This window comes from Taeniopygia guttata, chromosome 9 (assembly GCF_048771995.1).
Source record: "Taeniopygia guttata chromosome 9, bTaeGut7.mat, whole genome shotgun sequence".
NCBI lineage: Eukaryota > Metazoa > Chordata > Aves > Passeriformes > Estrildidae > Taeniopygia > Taeniopygia guttata.
In genome coordinates, this window is record NC_133034.1 from 11,088,264 (window position 1) to 11,107,657 (window position 19,394).

General features: G+C 36.4%; 1 protein-coding gene across 1 annotated transcript in view; it reads right to left on the reverse strand.

Annotated features, from left to right (window-relative positions):
• Window positions 1-19,394, reverse strand: part of DNER (delta/notch like EGF repeat containing) — a 111,491-nt gene that overhangs the window by 41,685 nt on the left and 50,412 nt on the right. Inside the window, exons 3-4 of the mRNA XM_030280061.4 lie at window positions 13,045-13,139; window positions 10,509-10,675 (exon numbers count right to left, since the gene is read on the reverse strand). Coding sequence (XP_030135921.4) covers window positions 10,509-10,675; window positions 13,045-13,139 — 262 coding nt within the window. The remainder of the gene's footprint in view (window positions 1-10,508; window positions 10,676-13,044; window positions 13,140-19,394) is intronic.

Sequence of the window (19,394 nt, forward strand, 5' to 3'; positions counted from 1 at the left end):
ACAGACCACCACAAAGGTTATCCTATTGCATATAATGTTAGCAAAAGGCAAAGCACTTCACTGGAAATCATTCACTAACTCTTGGTCTGCACCCCATGTGCTCTGGCACACACCAACACCTTTTGCATTTGGCTCAAATGTATCTCTCTATATTCTACACAGTGAATACATGCATTCCAAAGATATCCAACTCTGGTTGAAACAGTAGATTATATCCTTTTTGTTCCAGATCACAGAAGAGTAGATCTTTGAGTTCACCTAAAGGTTTCTTGGATGACTGAGAATGACTGCCAAGGCAGGATTGGGCACTCACAACGAAGTATCAGTCCTCAACTTTTCAGCTTATTTTTAGCCTGGTTTCCCAAGGAAATGAGACAGCAGTGGGATGTCTATCAGTTTCCATCTGTTCTCTTTTTCTCTCTCAACACTTTCCCACACCAAAAGCTTTTGGGGTCAGTAGCCAGCTTCAACATTTTGCAAAGCAGTGAAGTTCTCAAAGACACTAAGTGCCTACAGCTCCCCTACACAGTAACAGGCCTTGCACCAAGGGCATTGGTAAGTCAAGATGGTAGGAAAACTAAAAAGGGCCCCAGAATAAGGTGATGTAGATTCTCCATGCCATTCCTCATGTACTGTACAGTCAGCTATTCATTATTTGGAAAATGGGATATAGTTAAATGGAAGAAAAACAGATTATATTAGTCCTTCAGGATCAAAGCAGCAGTCAGTACTTGGTGTGCCTGCACCATATTTTCAGTTCTTATCATGCAGTAACATAGTGAAGCTGTGATACTTCCAGGTCAGATTTCAGCTTCTAGAAAAAACACTGCTGTTATCAGAGCATAATGAGCATCCTTTATAAACCTTACTGGTCCAGGATAGAAGCTACATAAGTATATCTGATAGTTCATCTACAGATGATGGAAAGTCATAGAATTAACCTAAAGTGTAGAGTATAAGAATACTTGAAAAAAAGGAAGTTAGGAAAGAGAGAACTATATTTTCATTACAGTACCCACCAGAAAAAAAGAAAAAAAAAGTTAATTCTAGGTATTCCTCCTATGTTTGATGTCCAAATTTTATCCAAAGACTATTTCATGTCCATGTATTATATGATATAGCTAACATTCAGTACCATGAAAATTACAATGAAAACTGCGGTCTATACTAATCAACACCATGCTTCAGTGCCTTTTTGGATCTAAGCATGAAGATGGTAATTTAACTATATGAATCAATTTCCCTCTGTTATGGCACTGTATATCAGAATCTCAAATAATTTTCCATCTAGCAAATTTAAACAAGCTCAATCCTTCTCTTGTTCATACAAGTCATGTTCAACTAATTTTAGAGACCTAACAAATGAAAAAGCATGACAAGATGTTCTCATGAGGTACTCAATTCTGAAAATTTACCTTCACATGTTAAAGTACTAGAAGCCTGCTTTTGCTTTACAAATGGACAAACATTTACCCCCCCTTTTCTATGACACTAATGCTTAGGGTCATTAAGGCTTACCAATCCCCTCAGGACCCTGACACCAATACTGTTCTACAGAATATGAAAAATATGGGTCAGGAATCCTTTCCTAGTTTGCCTCAGGATGATTATCATACATAAGAAAACCACAAGTGAGAAACAGGTAATCAATGCCATTTGCAATCTTTGATGCAGTACATCAGTGCCATCAGCACCGTACAGAACATCTGAGATCACTCTCTAACGATGCTGCTAGGCAACATAGCATCTGGGGATACAAAAATACAGCTGCAATAGCAAAATTGCCATTTTGTCCACAAACAGCACTATTTATAGGTGGCACAACTCTCCCAGATTCTATATAGATCAGTGTGCTTACTGTGCTGTATTCACAGAAGCCTTGGTCAGATACTGCTTTTGAAAGTATATATAGATTCTAATGAGAATCAGTTCAAGAACTGTTTCAAATATTTTATTTTTCACAAGCTCATGTGAAAGAGCAATTTAAAGAATTTTTCCTGGGAGGTGACTGAAAACCTTCTCATCACATTGTTTTCTCCAAATTGCATTCATAGTCACAGTCAGTTTTAGATGGCTATGCCTTCTTCCTTTGCTACCAACAATGGAAACAGCCTTGGCTCCTACAATCAAAAATACACTCTCTTCTCAGGCGTAACTACTAAAAGGTAAGAGTGCTGCTGCTCAAGTTACATCCTCAGTAAAAATCCTACAGTTCTACCAGAGGCAGATTGACAATCATAGTGTTACACTGGTGTAAGAGAAAGCAAAATTTGGGTGTCAGAAAATTATTACCAAAACTTTGGGAAGAAACAGCACACAAGCTTGCCTTTCAAGCTGGAGCTCAGTTTTGCAGGACTGGTAGTAAAAATATATTTATGAAATGAGCAAAACAGTTGAATTCACTTAGCATAGCAAAGTCCCATGTTCCACTACATTTCCTCTACAACAAATGTAAATTTCTGAATTTCACTGTTACTTAAACAATTATCCCACTTAATAACTTGACTGGACCAAGCCCCATTACAGAACTATTAAACAGTCAGCTAGCAGAAGTACATTTACTCTTACAAAGCTATTTGCATGCAGCTTATTAAAGAGCTGTGGCAGTAGCTGAGTGTGCCCTTCTCCCACAGATTCAAGGACTCTGCTTATGGTCCAAAGTAATGATGAAAGCCCAGCAAAGGGTGACAAGACTGTCTGAAAGATTTCCTGCATCACAATTTCCCAATATATCTTTATTTGTCAGCTTTTCAGTCAAGTTGCTAAGCTGGCACAGAACTATTTTGGGTCCAAATGTAGACCACTAGAACTTCTCAAAAGTAGTTAAGTGTGGTGGAATACAAGTGGTGGAGGCTGGGACTGCACTAAGGGGAGCTGCAGAAGATGGGATGGCAAGGTTGACTAGGCTGTATCTGTAGTGACTGGTTCAACTGAGAGGCTCTATTAGTGGCTACCCTACTTTTAAATACACATTACAGTATGTTACACTACTAGCTGAAGATCTCAATGCATTTTACAAACGTTATTAAAATGTGTCTCACATTTTAATAACACAACGGCACAATGTACCAGTTATGCACTGGTATCCATATTCCATGGATCAGGTTAAGCAGTCTGTCTTATCATGCAAACAACTATGTGATCAACTTATAACAAGTATCTTGATCTGGATTGGGAATTGGTCACAGAAGTCACAGTTGAAGAGGAATCTTGAAATTAAAGAAAAAAAAGGTATTTCACCAAACATTACAAATTTGAGCAGATGAACCTCCAAAAGACAGACTAGAAAAATAATTTTCCACTGTTACTTGCTAGAAATAGCAGAGAATATAAATTAATTTTGAATAATTTACTGATAAATTAAAGATTACTCTAAAGACTAAAAATGAATTAAATACAAGCTTAAAACATAATACAATGTATGAAAATAGTAACTAGTCTGATGTTTACATCTACTTATATGTGAGACAAGGTACATGCAACTCCATAAAGGACAGGATATTTATTTTATCATACTTATCATAAAGATAAGTATAGGCCTTTCTTATATAGGCCAACAGCATTCTTCAGAATGGTGTGGATTTCAGCTGAATGCTGAAAGGCCATCTTTTAAAAGAAATCATTGACATTAACACTTCACTACGCTTTTCTTGCAGTTCACACTTTGCTGCTGCTGCTATTGCTTACGAAAAGGCCATTTTCTGCAAGGCTAGCTCTTGTGCCCAGAACCCCAGGGAAATGTTCTGTTCAGCACAATGCTCAAATCTGCAAACAATAGGGCCCTTCCAGGCAAATTACACACTCAAAATTGAGAGCCCCACTAACGGGAGCAGTTGTCACCAACTCCCCCAGCGAGGCTGCCTTGCACAAAACGCAGAAGAGTCACCCACACGGACAGGACATGCACACATCACCACGGCACATGCAGGGCACAGAGATTTAATTCGGTCCAGAGTGAAAGAGGGCTAAGTCAAATGACTGCAATATGCCATAGACTGGGAGCTCACACAGATGCTCAGCTGAGACATGGCAACTTTTTAAAGCTACAGTAACTTGATTATGTGGCTTTCTGTGAATTCAATTCACACATCTCCTATTATGAAATAAATTTGTCCTATTTAATTTTTTGCTGAAGTGAAAAAAATTTCAAGATGCAGTAAACTGCTTTCTTTAGACAGAAATGTGTGCATGTTTTAGAGGCCTGTAACAACAAAAAACACAACATCTCAAAGCCCCAGCTACAATTTGCTTCCTAATCTGAAATTCTATTGCCTGACAAAAAGAATTAGAAAAGACCAGCTTGTTTCAAAATATCTCTTTTTTTTTATTTCATATAGTAATTTTTATACTGCTTCATTTTGCCTATTCAATACAGCTGCACAAGTATTGCTGGTGACTACTCCTTAATGCGTGATAAGGTCTTGCAGGGAAACTCTTTGAATAATCAAAGAACAACAGAAGAGTAAATAACTACTCAGAGCAGAGTTAGAAAAGAAAATACTTTGTTGCATTTGAAAGGCAGGACAGCATTTTGGATTGGAAAATATTATCCTTCCTGACATAGAACCATATGGCTCCCACACTTATTAAAAAGCAGCAGATATTTTGTGCTTCAGAAGCCAAGCATTAATTTTCCTTTTTAAGCCAAACATCAGAAAATTTTGTGGAATTCAAGCAAGCTCCCTTAGAGGTGTTGGCATTTGAGTGGCATCAGCACTCTTCATCTCACCACAAAGATGTTAGAGCACCTCTTTTCAAGTGAGTTTGTACAGCTACTAATTTTATTTAAGGAAATATTTTTTAAATACTTGATAATTATAGTTTAAAGCATCTAATTATATTGTATTGATCTAAAAAGGCTGGACATATTGGAGAAAACCAGATGACATGCCAAGCAACATCAACTGACAAATCTACATCAGTTTCTGTTTGCTGTGATGAAAATAAGCATTATAATTTAAAGGTTGTGCTGGAGGACTTATTTTCTGTTCAGATAAAAATATTAAATCATATTAAATGTTAAACTTTCTACCTTATTATCTGCAAGGTCTTATCTGAGAAATAGCAGTTTTGTTTATAAATATCTTCCTTTGATTTTATAAGCAGACAATAAGATAAAAAGCTAATGTAGCAATATCTCATGAAAGCTGCTTTTTAAGCAGCATCTTTACTTTTAAGCAGCTGTTTAAGCAGCACCATGGAAGTGCTAAATAAAGGACAAAGTCTAAAAGCAAATAGTTTCAAGCTATTTAGTTTCAAGCATTTTTTTACAATTATATACGAATTTTCTATCATATTAACTATGAAATGGAGGCAAAATACTAATGTCCAGATGTTTGTTTTACTATTTTTCTGAAGGAGCTCCCATAATTACTGCTTCAGCTCTGGGCACAGTCAGGCAGAAGAGCAATTTTTCCAACATTTTATCATGAAAGCTGATAAGCAGAACTTTTTTCAACAGAAATAATATCCTAACAGCCATGATGAAAACCTGAAAACATAATTTCATTTTTTAATTTTGTTAGGAGAAAGAAAGGAAATAGGTTGCATGCACACAAAGTTGGCAGTGGCAGCTCCACCTTCTACATCATGCCCAAAACCTCCATATAAACCCTTCTTAAAACTAAGTAATAATCATACAACATTCATATAATATGCAGTTTTGTATTGGTATGAAAAGGAAAAATGGCATGAAGCTGTGTCAGGGTAGGCTTAGGTCAGATATTAGGAAAAGATTTATCACCCAGAGGGTGTTTGGGCACAGAACAGGCTCCCCAGGGCAGTGGTCACACCACCAAGGCTGACAGAGTTCAAGAAGAGTTTGGACAACACTGTCAGGCCCAGGGTGGGATTCTTTGGCTGCCTGGTGCAGGACCAGGAGTTGGATGATCCTGATGGTCTGGATGATCCCTTCCAACCCAACATATTCTATGATTCCATGAATTACTGCTCCATCTCCAAATTCATAAAAAGAAGCTGTGGTTGTTTTGTGTCCTAGCTGTTAACTGGACTGTTAAATATGTTCTGCTATCTGTACAGCCACACAGGTGTGAAATTAGACCTGCCTGACTGCAAGTCTGCCAGCCACAGGTGTACCTTTGGATACACCTGAAGCACAGAACTGTTGCCATAGTAAACAGGTATATTAATTTAGCACCAGGGTAAATTGACTGACTCATGCAGAAGCAGATGGGGTACAATCACTGTAAAACTTCTAAAATGCGAGCATAAAAAAAAATATTAATGCTTTTATTCCACATTGGATTTGGTTTTTGCAGTATTTTAACAGCAACCTATGTTCTCAAAATTAATGTTCCAGTTCTCAGTCAGAATGTGATAGCATGCTTGGATAAAAGAGATGCATGCAACAAATCAAAGGATTTTTGTGGGAGATGCCATGCAAGCTGATAATGTCCTTCAAAGGCCTTTTTTATTTTTTAAAGAAAAATCTTAATGCATCATTTTTTTCTCAAGACGCCTATTATTTAATCAATTCAGTAAATCTTCTGCATTTGCAACAATCTAGTATAGAAAAATATATACGTTCCAAAATCCAGTATATTATTCCCTGAAAGAGAGAACTTCACAATGCTGGGTAGTTTAGATTTCCCCCAAAACACATAACAAGCAGCACTTTCAACTCACCCTAGAGATCCTGAGCTGTAATATTAGCATTCATGAGAGCATTCTGACTCCTCCACCAGTGCATCAGGGAACTCTTATCTCACTTTTTCAGATTTGCAAAAAGTATTTTATCTGATTTCAATTTTTTCAAGATATATTGCAATGAAGAATAGTTGTGTGACTGTAACAATGTAAAGTTTTGCAGTTAACTCATTTTAAAATGTTCTAGTACCATTACTGCTAGCATGAATATATAAAGATCCAGAAATAAAACAAATACTGATGAGACATATTATAAATATCATAAATAGTTTATGTAGGAATTAGTTATTAACTTCAAAGAGCATTGGGACAAAGAGTACGAATCTATAAGTCTAATTAATGGAAAGCCTGCCTTTTACTTCAATTATGTTTTTAATGTTGAACCCTTCATTTCCATCTCTTACTTAAAGACACTATTAAATCCCTCCTGCTTCTCTTTTTCACTGTCTCTTTGGCCAATCTTGATGCCCACCCACAGCACTCCACAGTAGAGATAATAAAAACATTTCCTGTTCAGAAACGCTGTCAATTAAACACCTTTTTTAAAAATCTTGGTTTCAAAAGAAACATTGCTGCTGCAAACTGTGAGCAGAGAGGAACCGCTCACCTGGCTTGTCCTACAGACCAACCACCTCGTGGCCACGTCTGACTAGCAGTCACCCAGCATTGAGAGCCACCAGCACCTCAGCATGGGCCATGTGCTCCATCCTACTCCTGAGCCACACAACTCACTTCAAAGCCTGAGCCATACTGGGGTTTCTTCCCCACTGGCTAATAAGTACACTCTCTAATAAAACAAAACAAATTGTTTTAGAAGACTGGCACATGCATAGTAGCAAATCTTACAGAGAAACTCTTTAAAAATCCTCTGAGCAAAACATGGAAGGAACATGTTACAGAATGCCCAAGCCAGTATTCTGCTGGCCACAGCCAGGTCAGTGGTGTAATTAAACCACATAATCCTGCTGCATAATCCCAGCACCATCACTGGCCCTGCATTGCAAGAGACTGTTTGCAGCTGCAGCAGCCATTTCATAACCCCATTAGAGAACACAGAGTGCTCTTTTTGGCTGAGCTGTGCTACGCTCTCCCCTTCATTCTCACACAGTGCAGGTACTGTCTCTGGGGTGAACAGCTCAGTGCTGACAGGCTCTATTTTTAGATCTCAAAAACAGCATTCTTCCCAACCTCTAGACACTGTGCCCCGAACCACATGATCAGCAAATCAGCACATTACTGCTGACTTTTGAGTCTTTTCAATCTTGTATAAATAACTTTAAACTTGTGTCACCACAAGGTAACAAAAAACAAATAATATTTCCCTAAATGTTTTATCTTTGACATAAATAACTTATTCAGAAAGAGATGCAAGAGGCAATTAAAGTACCTTGCTGAGTAACAAAACTTGGAAGGAACAGGTGAGAAATGACTCAAAAAGGATGTAGATCAAAAAGAGACACACATACACACACAAAAGTCAAACCAAAAAACCCCACTCATAACTTCCTCATTTTTCTTTTACAGTTCTAATCAAAAAAATTTTACAAGATTAAAAAAATGCCTTTGTACAAAATTCACCAATTAAGAGAAGAAACCTTTAAAATCACAGTTTAATAAACAGAAAGAGTGGGGGAAGGAGGAGGAAATTATATAAAGTAAATGTATCGACTGACATGGTCCACAGCGTTACTGTGTGACCCTGCTTACAGAAACCTACAGCATCTTGTGGCCTCCTCCTACCATTCTAGCTTAAATAACATCAACAAAAACACTGGCAACATTATTGGGTTTTTTAATATAAAAATCACCCACTTTAACTTATTGTGCCTTAGAATAAGCTTTTCATGTCTATCAAGAAACATGGAAATTTGTCTAAAAGAAAAACTTTATTCAAGTGACTTATTGAAAGCTAAATGATTAAAAACTTGCAAGGCACATCAAATTGACAGACCTCTTCTACACATCAGGATCAAATCTGAAGGATCAAATTATTTTTCTATAAACCTTGGCAGAATTATGAATTTCAGCTGAGTGAAGATAAAATTCATTTTCACGCCAAATAACTGAGCTACTTTTTAAGTTTTACACCCAAGATTGTTGCATAATTTCATTGGACAAAAACAGATGATGGGAAGTAAGCAGAATATTTCCATACAACAGAGAAGGAAATTCAGAGGCTCTTTCTTAAACTGAAAAATTAATGCCTTAGTTTCAGCAGCTGGAAATTTTTACAAAGAATTTCACTATCAGGAAATTAAAAAGAATAAACAAAGTATTGAAAACCACATGGAAATAAAGCAAGAGGTGTCAGAATACTTGTACTGCATGAAGTAAGCCATTTTTGTCAATTCAACCTCCTGTTATATTCATCTAGGAAAAGGTACATTTTCACCTCATGTTACCCAGCACACAATAAAAAATTCAGAGAATCCCAGTGACAGAAATTCAGCTATACAGATGAGTAGGACAAGACAAACTATGAAAGACTAACACAATACATCTTTTAGTTATCTAAATCAATAACCTATGCTGTATGGCTTGTACAGTCAAGTGGAGCTCTCATAAAGCAACTTGGGCCCTCTGCCCAGGAGATCAGACCAAGCTGTGCCTTTAGGCATTTTCACCACTACATAAAAGCTACCAATTATCCTGTCTCCAGGATACTTTTATCATACATTAACTACCAAAAAGCCAATGCAAAAATTTATTCCAGAGACATGAGAGGAAGGCTTTAACTCTGATAAATTAAATGCAAAACAAGATTAAAACGGAAAAAAAAAAAAAAGGCTAAACTAAGTATCTTAGAAGGAATAATAATATTAAAAGAAAGTGGAAAATTATTTGAAGGAAATAAACATCACTAAAGGAAACCACTGATGATAAGAATTAAATTATTCTACTAACAGCCTTTGAGCAGTATCTTTGGAAAATGATAACTGAAAAAGGAGAGAGCAAGGTACTACTGTATTTGGGGATTTTCTGTATTAGCTAAACATTTGGAATTTTTCCCAGTGTTTCTATATCAGAATGCTTTTAATTTTACATTTATTAGCATGGTAGGTTTTCAAATAACAATTGTGGCAGCTTATAATTCCTTTAAAAAATATACAGCATTTCAAGCAGATAACAATAAGTGCTTTTATTACAATGATTCTGGTTTCATGTCATTGGTATAATAAAACATCTGCCCAGAAATCTCAATTTAATTAAGTCTATTGTGTCTATGCAAAAAATGTAGCTTTAAATCTGTTATTTCTCATACCCTTAAAAATAATATATCAGGCTATTTTCATTATACTCCTTCCACAATGATGCTTAACATTTAATTGCTGAGTGAAACAAATAGTATCTTTCTAAGGTCCCATATTCACAGAGACAACACTAGAACATAAAAAAAACAGTGCAATTAAACACTGTTAAACTATAATAGGAAATCTGATCTTGTAATGTATTTTTTCAATTTTCCTGTCTACAGGTTTAAGCTTCTTCACAAAACATCCCATGACACAATCCCTGACAAAGAAACATCTCAAGCATTCAATTATATACTGCAGCATTTGCCAAAACCTTAGTAAAATAGAACATATAAAATAACTTGCATCATCTCAAGGTATCAGAAAAAAATGACCATGTAGATTTTAAAGTGAATGGTGCTAACTCTGTAAGAATTTAGAGTAGCTCTTGTCTGGTTTGAATGAACCAATGTCTGAAACATGGTCCCAATATCCCATTAGGGATATTCATCTTTCAGCACTTAAAGGAATTAGTCCTTTGTTCCCCTAAATGCTGAGTAAACCATCCAAACCTAGAGGTGATGGACAGAAAGTCACCATGTTACTCACCAATAAAGTAGTTGTTTCCCAATGCAAGCATTTCTTCAGAAAGCACAAGTCCACCCAGTGCCTGGAGAAGAGTGACACTTCTGCCATCAATAAGTGAACACTGCTTAAATCCAGTGCTCGTGACCTTCCATAGCAGGATGAGAGAAGCAGTAGCATCTTGCCTTATTCTAAGAAAAGAAATTATGAGCGTATTTACAGTGAGGGAAGTCAGTGTAATTAGGAAGTACATCACTATAGAACTGAACCTTAAAAAAGATGGGAAACTTAAATTTAGCAAGTATGGAATTAGGGAAAATCCTGAATGTCTTGAGTATGTCCACAAAACTAAAAAATGCTTCAGTTGTTCCCAATTTCTGATACTTGAAGGCCACCATCTTAATACCTAAGAAGAGTTTTAGATAAATACCACATAATAGTAAAGTATATCCTTATAAAGGATCCTTATTCAGTCTTTGTATTTATGCCTTTTTGAGTATTACCTCCATCCCACAGTGCCATCATTTTCTACAGCTGAAGTACATCCAGCCCTGTTGTTTACTGAAGAACGTTCAATGGTCGCTCAATACCGGGAGACAGATCCTGGTAGAAATCCTCATTTGTCTGACACACCAGATCGAAGATTCAGGACAGTTTATTCTTGTAAATCAAATGAGTCATGTAATGCTCCCAAGGTCACTGAGCCCATGGTGCCTTCCTGAATATTGACAGATTGGATATAAAGTCTACTACAGCATCCACTCTGTCGGCTCCATTAGGGAGCTACATTTTGCCAGCCTTTGTACTCACAGGGCACATTTTTTCCTACTCACCTCCATAATGAAACAATAAAAATTTGTCATTTTTCTGGTAAAGTCCCAAGTGTTTGCATTAATTTCCTATGAGAGAATCCAACATGAGTTTGAACAACCCTCCAGAAATACAAACACAACTGCATCCAACTGCTAAAGACTAGTAATTCTCTCCTGCTGAAAACAGACCTCCAAATACCTAGAGATGAAACTCTGTTCCATAATATCCTGTACTGAAATTGTTTCAATCCTGCTAAAAAAAAAAGGCAGCTCATCCCTGGTCACTTGATATTTGACTTCGAAACAAGAAAAGCAAAGTTTTGTAATCATGTATGACAGACGTTTACAAAAAATCTTGCAACTAGGGGTCATAAGAAGCAAATATTTTACAGTATTTCCTCCCTCTTTAAGAACAACCCCAAATGCTATTCCAAAACCTGAATGCCTCACTTTTAGAACAGGATAGCAATTGGTTTCACAGTTTAGGTCTCATATGACAATCACAAAAAAAATTGACTTATTAAACTGAAATTATTCTCCTTTCACAGGTAGCCATTGAATCAGGTAAGTTCCTTGGGCCTTTAAGGCAGTAAATGAAACAAAAATCAATCTTGACTTGCACTAATCTACTCAGGTATAAGACTCTACTAAATATATACAATGTAAAAATTATCAAAACCGTGTACTCTTCAACCTCCTTTAAAAGGGGGTTTCTCCATCAAGGCTCTTTAATAGAACTTTAGAATCCACAAATGCTGGCTTTTTCCTGATTCTAAGAAAAGCCACTTGTTTGCTTTCAGATTGCAGCCAGCCAGGTCATCCACACTCCCAGATCCCTGCCTGACTTGGGTTTAAGGCTCATGAATGAGCACAATTGAAAGCCCACTGGAAGGGCGGGACAGCCCCCACGTTTAACAGTTACTGCTCCAAACTGTCTGCAGCTTGTCTGCTTGCATCACTTTGTTTTTTCCTGTGAGCATGGCCTTTTTTAACAGAAACATGGGATTCTGAAAGATAAGATGACAGTATGAGAAAAGTAGGCTATTTTGGGAAAATGTAAGTCTAAAATTGCAGCAAAGCTGTGAGCCAGAGAACTACGTTGGCAGATTTATCTTTTTAAATAAACTTTCCAATAACAAAATGCCTCATCCCAGCTGACAGAATCAGATCTTTCTAGGAAGTCAGGTTTTGTTAATTAAACGTAACAAAACAAGTATTTTATCCAAAAAGCATGATTTTGAAAAGTGAAGAACAGAATAAATTCAAATTTTTTGAGAAACATGTTTTTTAGGACATACACACAGATTTAACAGCTGATGGTGACACCCAAAGCAATAAGCCAGAAATCAAATACAAATGCACAATATACATGCACCCATATAGTCAACAATAACACTTCCAATCAGCAAGTTCGTTTTGAGATTAAGGGGGTAAAAAGTGTTCACTGCAAAAAGTCATATCTTCTCTGAAGTCTCCAAAGTGACACCTTCAACATATCTGCCCTAATTTCTAACGCATTATGATGGCCCAGAGACAGCTTACATCTTCTAAAACATTAAATATGTGGGAGAAATTATGCCAAGAGAAGAGCTATCATGGCTCTGCGACATGCTTGACATGTGTCTGAATTATCTCAATCTTTTAGTCATTTGACAAATTTGCCTATCTGAAAAACTGTTGTCTAAAATATCCAGTCAAATGAAAATAAAAGTGCTTTTGTATTTCATCACATATAATAATAGTCTCACTTTATTGATGTATTCTGTGGAACTTCAAATGAGATAAGCCGGCCTCCAGCAGAAGTGTTGGAACTGGCATTTCCACAAGCCACATCTGGGGTTATCTGAAAATAAAAATAACTTTAATTAACAATAAACCATAAAATCTGACAAAAGAAAACATGAAAGATTTTATTTTTTTTTAAATGACACTAGTAGTCCAGCAGTCATCTCCTAAAAATCCTCAGGAACATTCACTAAAACCTTTATGCTGCCAACAAAGACGCTGAAAACTCACATAACTATCCTTTCAGAGTTTTGTTTTAACAAAAAGCTCCTGCAGAAAAGGCACCTTCCTTTAAAAGTGAACATATTTAGAAAAATATGAATAGTTTTCTGGTCCTTTAGAATAATAAATAATGCTCTAACATTTGCTACATGCAAGAAATAGTGCATCATTAATCTATGCAATACTGAAGGATTTATAGTAGCAAATACAGACATTACCTTTCTACTATATTGAAATATGGTTTTTTTTCCAAACACAGGTTTCCTTTAAAAAACACTCTCCCACTTGCCAATTACTATTCTTTCCAAGTAAAAATTGCTTGGACAAACAGTAGTTTCAGATGGGAAAAAAAATGATGATCACAGTGAGAGCAAAAGGATGTGTTTGCCAAATCTAGTGATGCCTACTAGGCATAAAAATCAGTTGCTACATTAACTAGATCCAGACACTATACAGGAACCACAGAGACTCCTTAATGATTCAGATCTTCAATAGTAGTAATTTCCTAAAGACAGGTTAAAAATTATTAGTGTTTCCAAGGGTACATTAATTTCAAATAAGTAATACTTTGTGACATAATTGAGTCTATCACTTAATACCATCAGAAGTTTTAAATAACTTTTCACGTATCTTCATCAACTTGCCTATAAAATGCCACACTGAAAAAAAACCAACAAACCAGTTTAATCTTCAAATTTCTAGGCACTTTGAAATGCTATTCTTTCAGCCATAGAGAATGTTTGCAAACTTTTTACATCAGCCTTAATACTGAAAATACAAAAATGCAACCTGACACACTTCCACTAATTAATCTTACATCAAAGCAAAAGCCAGAATAAAAATTGTGAATTTAAATACAATTCAAATTCATATTTTTAAGTATTACATGAATGTAATGAAGCACATGTAAATACATGAACAACAGAAGTCCTGAATATAAGGCAAGTAATAATTTTTTAGGACACTCAGAGCTTATCTTGACTCAGGCAAGACAAATACTCAGTATTCACATTTCCCAAGTGAATGATTCCCAGAGTCTAGATTACTCAGTTCATTGTTGAATTCTCTGCAGTATATAATATGAATACATATAGTTCATGAAAGTAAAACAAGAAGCAATTTTATTGTATTTGCTGAAATGAATTTTGAAAAATTATAATATATCCACTACAATTTTTAAATCTCAGAAGTCAAAGTGTGGACCTAATGGTCAATGTACAATGCATCCAAAATCAGCTTGGCTAACACTCTTCCTTTAATATTTGCCAACATTTAAACATTTTTTCTTTGAGAATCTGCATGCCTACTGGAACAAAGGGAAAAAATAAATAAGTATCTCTATTCTCATACAGTCTTATACTACATCTAAAATACACTTTTTTTTTTATAGTATTTCTATAGTTTTACGGTTTCATGTATCTATTACCTTAGAACATAGGGGGGAAATTGTAATTTAAACATTTCATTTACCTTACTGTTTAATAGTAGAAGTTTTTGAAGTAAAAGTTATTGATGTCTTTGCAACTAGAATAAAAATAAAAGAATCACAGAAGCAAGAGCTGAACAAAGTCTCTACAGAACAAGACCTGAGATTTAACCTTCATAAAATGGAAAAAAACCCCAATGAAACAAAAAACTACTTTAGTTTGCAAACACATCAGAATTTAGGATTACTCAGCAGGAAAAGCACACATAGGAAATATTGCAAAGATAATTAGAAGAGTGAAGGCAAAATGCATGATTTTGACTCTTTTATTAAGAGATCTGTAATATTTGATGTATTTCTCTAGGAACTCTATTTGTAATTGGCCCTGACTTCCTGCTCTAAGAATCAGGTAAAATAACCATCTAAACCAGTAGGATGCTAAACCCAGATTTTACAACAACTGAAATTTGAAATTTTTTATATACTAACAACCCTGCTACTTGGATCAGACAAAAACAGTAGGAAGAAGCAGTAACCTCCATAAGGAAAAAAATGGTCTCAGCAGTGTCCTGTTTCAGCCAGGTTCTGTGGAGACAAAATTGACAGCTTTGGCACCTGAATTAAGAAACAAATTGCAGGTTTTTCACAGATAAATTTTTATACAGATTTTTAAGTGTGTCTCCTTCATGTCTTAACAGAGCACTCTGCAAAACTGTACTACTGAAAAATGAGGGCAAAGACAACCAATAAATTACAACAATAAAGGACACTCAGAAAATGAAAAAAATTTGAAATTTTCTCTCAAAAACAAGCAAACAAAAAAAAAGGCTGCTAGAACTGGTAGGAGATATTTAAAACTGAAGTCACTGGAAAATATACTGTAATGATTTTCAGAGAACAAAATAAAGATCGTTCCTAGTCTAAAGTAAAAAATACAAATAGAGTAGGTATCAGTCATTTAAAGACAATCAAAAGAAAACATAATATAACTGCAATGACACCCAACACTTCTCCTGAAGCATTTTTTAGTACAGAAACATCAGAACAGCAAGAGGTTCTTGAGGAACAGACTTATAAACATTTACACAAATGATGCAGCTACTTTAAAAATAGTCACCAAAGAAAATAAAACCTTCATGCATCCTCCAGAGTCTAAAGTATATTTAGGAGCTGATTTCAAAGATAAGCTCCTGTGTCAACAGAGAATACATCCAACACTGTTCTTCAATACCATATTTAGAGTTTAAAATTATTAAATATCAAATTGTTGACCGTAAATATAGAATTCCTCTTTACATAAATGTTCCATAAGTTTGCATCTAAATTGCATTGTGTTTTTCTTAAAGGAGAACATAATATATAAAAACTATATTTCTGCTTCAAATGCTTTTAGACTTTACATAGGTAAAAGAGCAGCATCATTTGACAAAGCAAGAATGAAATCTTGAGAGTTCTTGTTCCTACAATCTCCACCTGGGCCTTAACAAGTCAGCAGTGATTTTGTTAGATTTCCTTACCAGGCCATGGCAGTAGTATGGAAGAGATTGCAAAGAAAATCAGGGCTGGTGCCTAAGAGAGAAACAGACTGTTCTTCCATATTACAACTTTTCTGAAGAAATGAAATAGCATGAGTTGGGCAGATATTCTCCTGCCTAACAAAACCAGAATAATGAGACAGACACTTAATTCAACAAGTGCTGAAATACATACATAAATCCCAAGGCAATATTTTTACATGAGTGAATGCCTTTATTACTTTCCTAAGTGTACTAGACTTTAATTCAATAAGGCTGAGAAGAGGAGCATACAGACTAAGTCCACATTCATGCAGCCTCTCAGTGCTGAAATTAGTTCTCTGAAGATAGCTATTGTAGATGAAATTTCATAGTAGATTTCTTGAAAAGTTGAGCAGACATTTGTAATTCTACAAGGCCTTATCAAAACGGGCAGACTAATCCTGACAGTGCAAAATCCAGCCATTCTGCTGCTATGATACATTTGCATTTCTTTTGTACCTCAACCCCAAGTTCATAGAATGGAAGAAGGCTTTTACTTCTTGCAAAATGCACTTACCTCAAATTTAAAAGTGGTTTGTAAGTAGGATGGCCAAATTCATATGTGCCTTAGAAACTCCCCTCTACCCTATCAACACAGTATTAATATTTCTGAAAACCAACAAATAGTTCCAGTCAGTGGAGGAGGCTGCCCAGGTATCTTGTGGACTTTCCATCCTTTGAGTTATTTAAGTCTCAGTTGAATAAAGTCCTGAGCACCCTGTTCTAGCTGACCCTGCTTGGAGCAAGTGTTTGGACTAGAAAAAGTCCAGAGGTGCCTTGAACCTCACCTACACTGTGACACCATCAGTGAAAATTCACCCCATGAGCCAGTTGCCAATTAAGTCTTTCCTGTTAATTGCAATTGTAACTTCAGTGACATCCCAGCTTTCACTAAACCCCACCCCAGCATACATTGAAAGTGCTTCTTTTGAAAATATCCCCAAATTTACCACAAATAAGCGTGTGTGCTTGTGTGTGCACATTCTGGCACACAGAGATACCCCTGACTCAGGTACTTTGCTCCTGTTCTGAGACTGTTCTCTATGGTCAACCTCTTGTTTTTTCATCTCAAAAAGCTGTTCTCCTGTTTTTGCTGCCTAGTGAGGAAACAGACAACTCTGCACAGCCTTGCAGCCAGAGCAAAGTGGGGCAAGTTAGTCTGGAATTAAACAGAATATATTAATGCACACATAATTCTTGAACTAAATAAAAAAGATGGCTACAAACTCATCCTACAGCAAATATCAGTGCCTAAAAGTGAAAAAAAAAAATTAAACCTATTTGAAAATACATTATGATATGGAAGGAGTGAGAAAACGAGTTTTTTGAGAAAAGCAAGGCTGTGTTCTGGGGTGGTACACCATGAAAACTGGCATGGTCATTAAGAAAGAAAACCTTTCAGTTCTCCAGTAGGACAGAAACTGTCATGACAGTTGCAGTATGATGAATGGTCTTGTAAATGCTAGTTCTTTCAGATTTTCTTCCAAGGGATTTCATATTAAATTTCAGTTCAATAAAGCAAGTTTCATAAGATGCAATTTCGGCTTTTCTGAACATATAACTACTTTTCTATCAGAAGAGGGCCTGCAGGACCCTGTAAGTGTGGCAAAAGGTATCCCTTATTTTCTAAGAAATATAACATGTTTGGCAGTCTTCCTTATGCAAGGGAAAAATAATATATGGAAGAAATAAAACAGGTTAGATCCTAACTACAGATCTTGAACAGCTGTTGGCAAATAAAAAGGGAAAAGAGAAGTAGGAAAATAAAAGGCAGCAGAATAGAACCATAAAAGAGAGATCTAGTACTGTCTACTTATTGTCAGGATGTTAAGCAACAAAGCAGGATCATTTCTAGCACAGAAATTGAACTTGGAAAAAAATTCTAACAGAAAAAAAAAGCAGTTCCAGTACCCTTGCCCTGCAGCATAGAAAAGCTACTGCTTCTGAAAAATCTAGTGTCATTTAGCTTAACCTCCACATCACTGCACTCAGTTCTGCCCTCAGAGTTTCAGATGGGGACAATGCTTGAAAGAAAATCAGGAGAGAAAGAAAATCAAGGTTTACTTCTAACATATTTCACCAGTGGGAGAAAAAAGCAAAAGTGTTTAGAGTAGGAGTAGTGCCTCCCTGAGGAACACCAGAGGGAGACTGACAGACTGCATCCAAAAACAGTATCAGATGAAGAAGGTTTAGCAGTTAGCATAGCACTGAAACCTGGTGTAAGGGAGGCTGCACATCCACCCAGCAAATTCTGTTGCTGGCACTCTGTTTCTTTGCTCATCTGAGCAAAAGTCACTTTGTAGAGTCAGCAACCACAGCACCAGGAGGATCCAGCACATTCCAGTGCACAGCAATCCTCCAGGTAACATTATTAAAACTTCATTTTTCTGTCACAGACTATCAATGCCAACATCACACCAAGATGCATCAGCAGGCACAGGAAACTCTCTTACACAATGCCAGATTACCTAGATGATCATGTTAGCAAGCTGCCTTCTCATTTCAAGCCATCTACCAAATTCACTCTCAGCTTCATAAAATCTGACATTCAGTCTGTACTGGTTTTGGTTGGGATGCAGTTAATTTTCTTCACAATAGCTTGTATGGTGCTATGTTTTGGACTTTTGATGAACAGAGGGTTGATAACAGGGATATTTTAGTTATCACTAAAGTGTTCACACAGCATCAAGGCCTTTTCTCTTTCTTAGAGTGCCCTAGCAGCAGGCATGCTGTGGGGCTGAGGGAACACAGTGGGACAGATGATCCCAACTGACCAAAGAGACATCCCACACCACAGGAGGCCATGCTCAGCAATAAAACTGGGAGTGGGGGCTGGAAGTTGGCCAGAGCTGCTGTTGCTCAGAGGCTGGCTGGGCATCAGTTATTGGTGGTGAGAAATTAGGGCATTACTTGTTTTGTTTGGGTTTGTGTTTGTTTTGTTGTTTTTGTTGCAGTTTTCTATTTCTCCTTTTTAAAATTATTGAACTGCCTTCATCTCCCCATGACTTTTCCCACTTTTAGCCTACCAGTTCTCTCCCCATCTCACTCAATGGGGCCGTGAGCAAGGGGCTGTGTAAGCTTAGCTGCCTATCCTCTCCTTAGATCACAG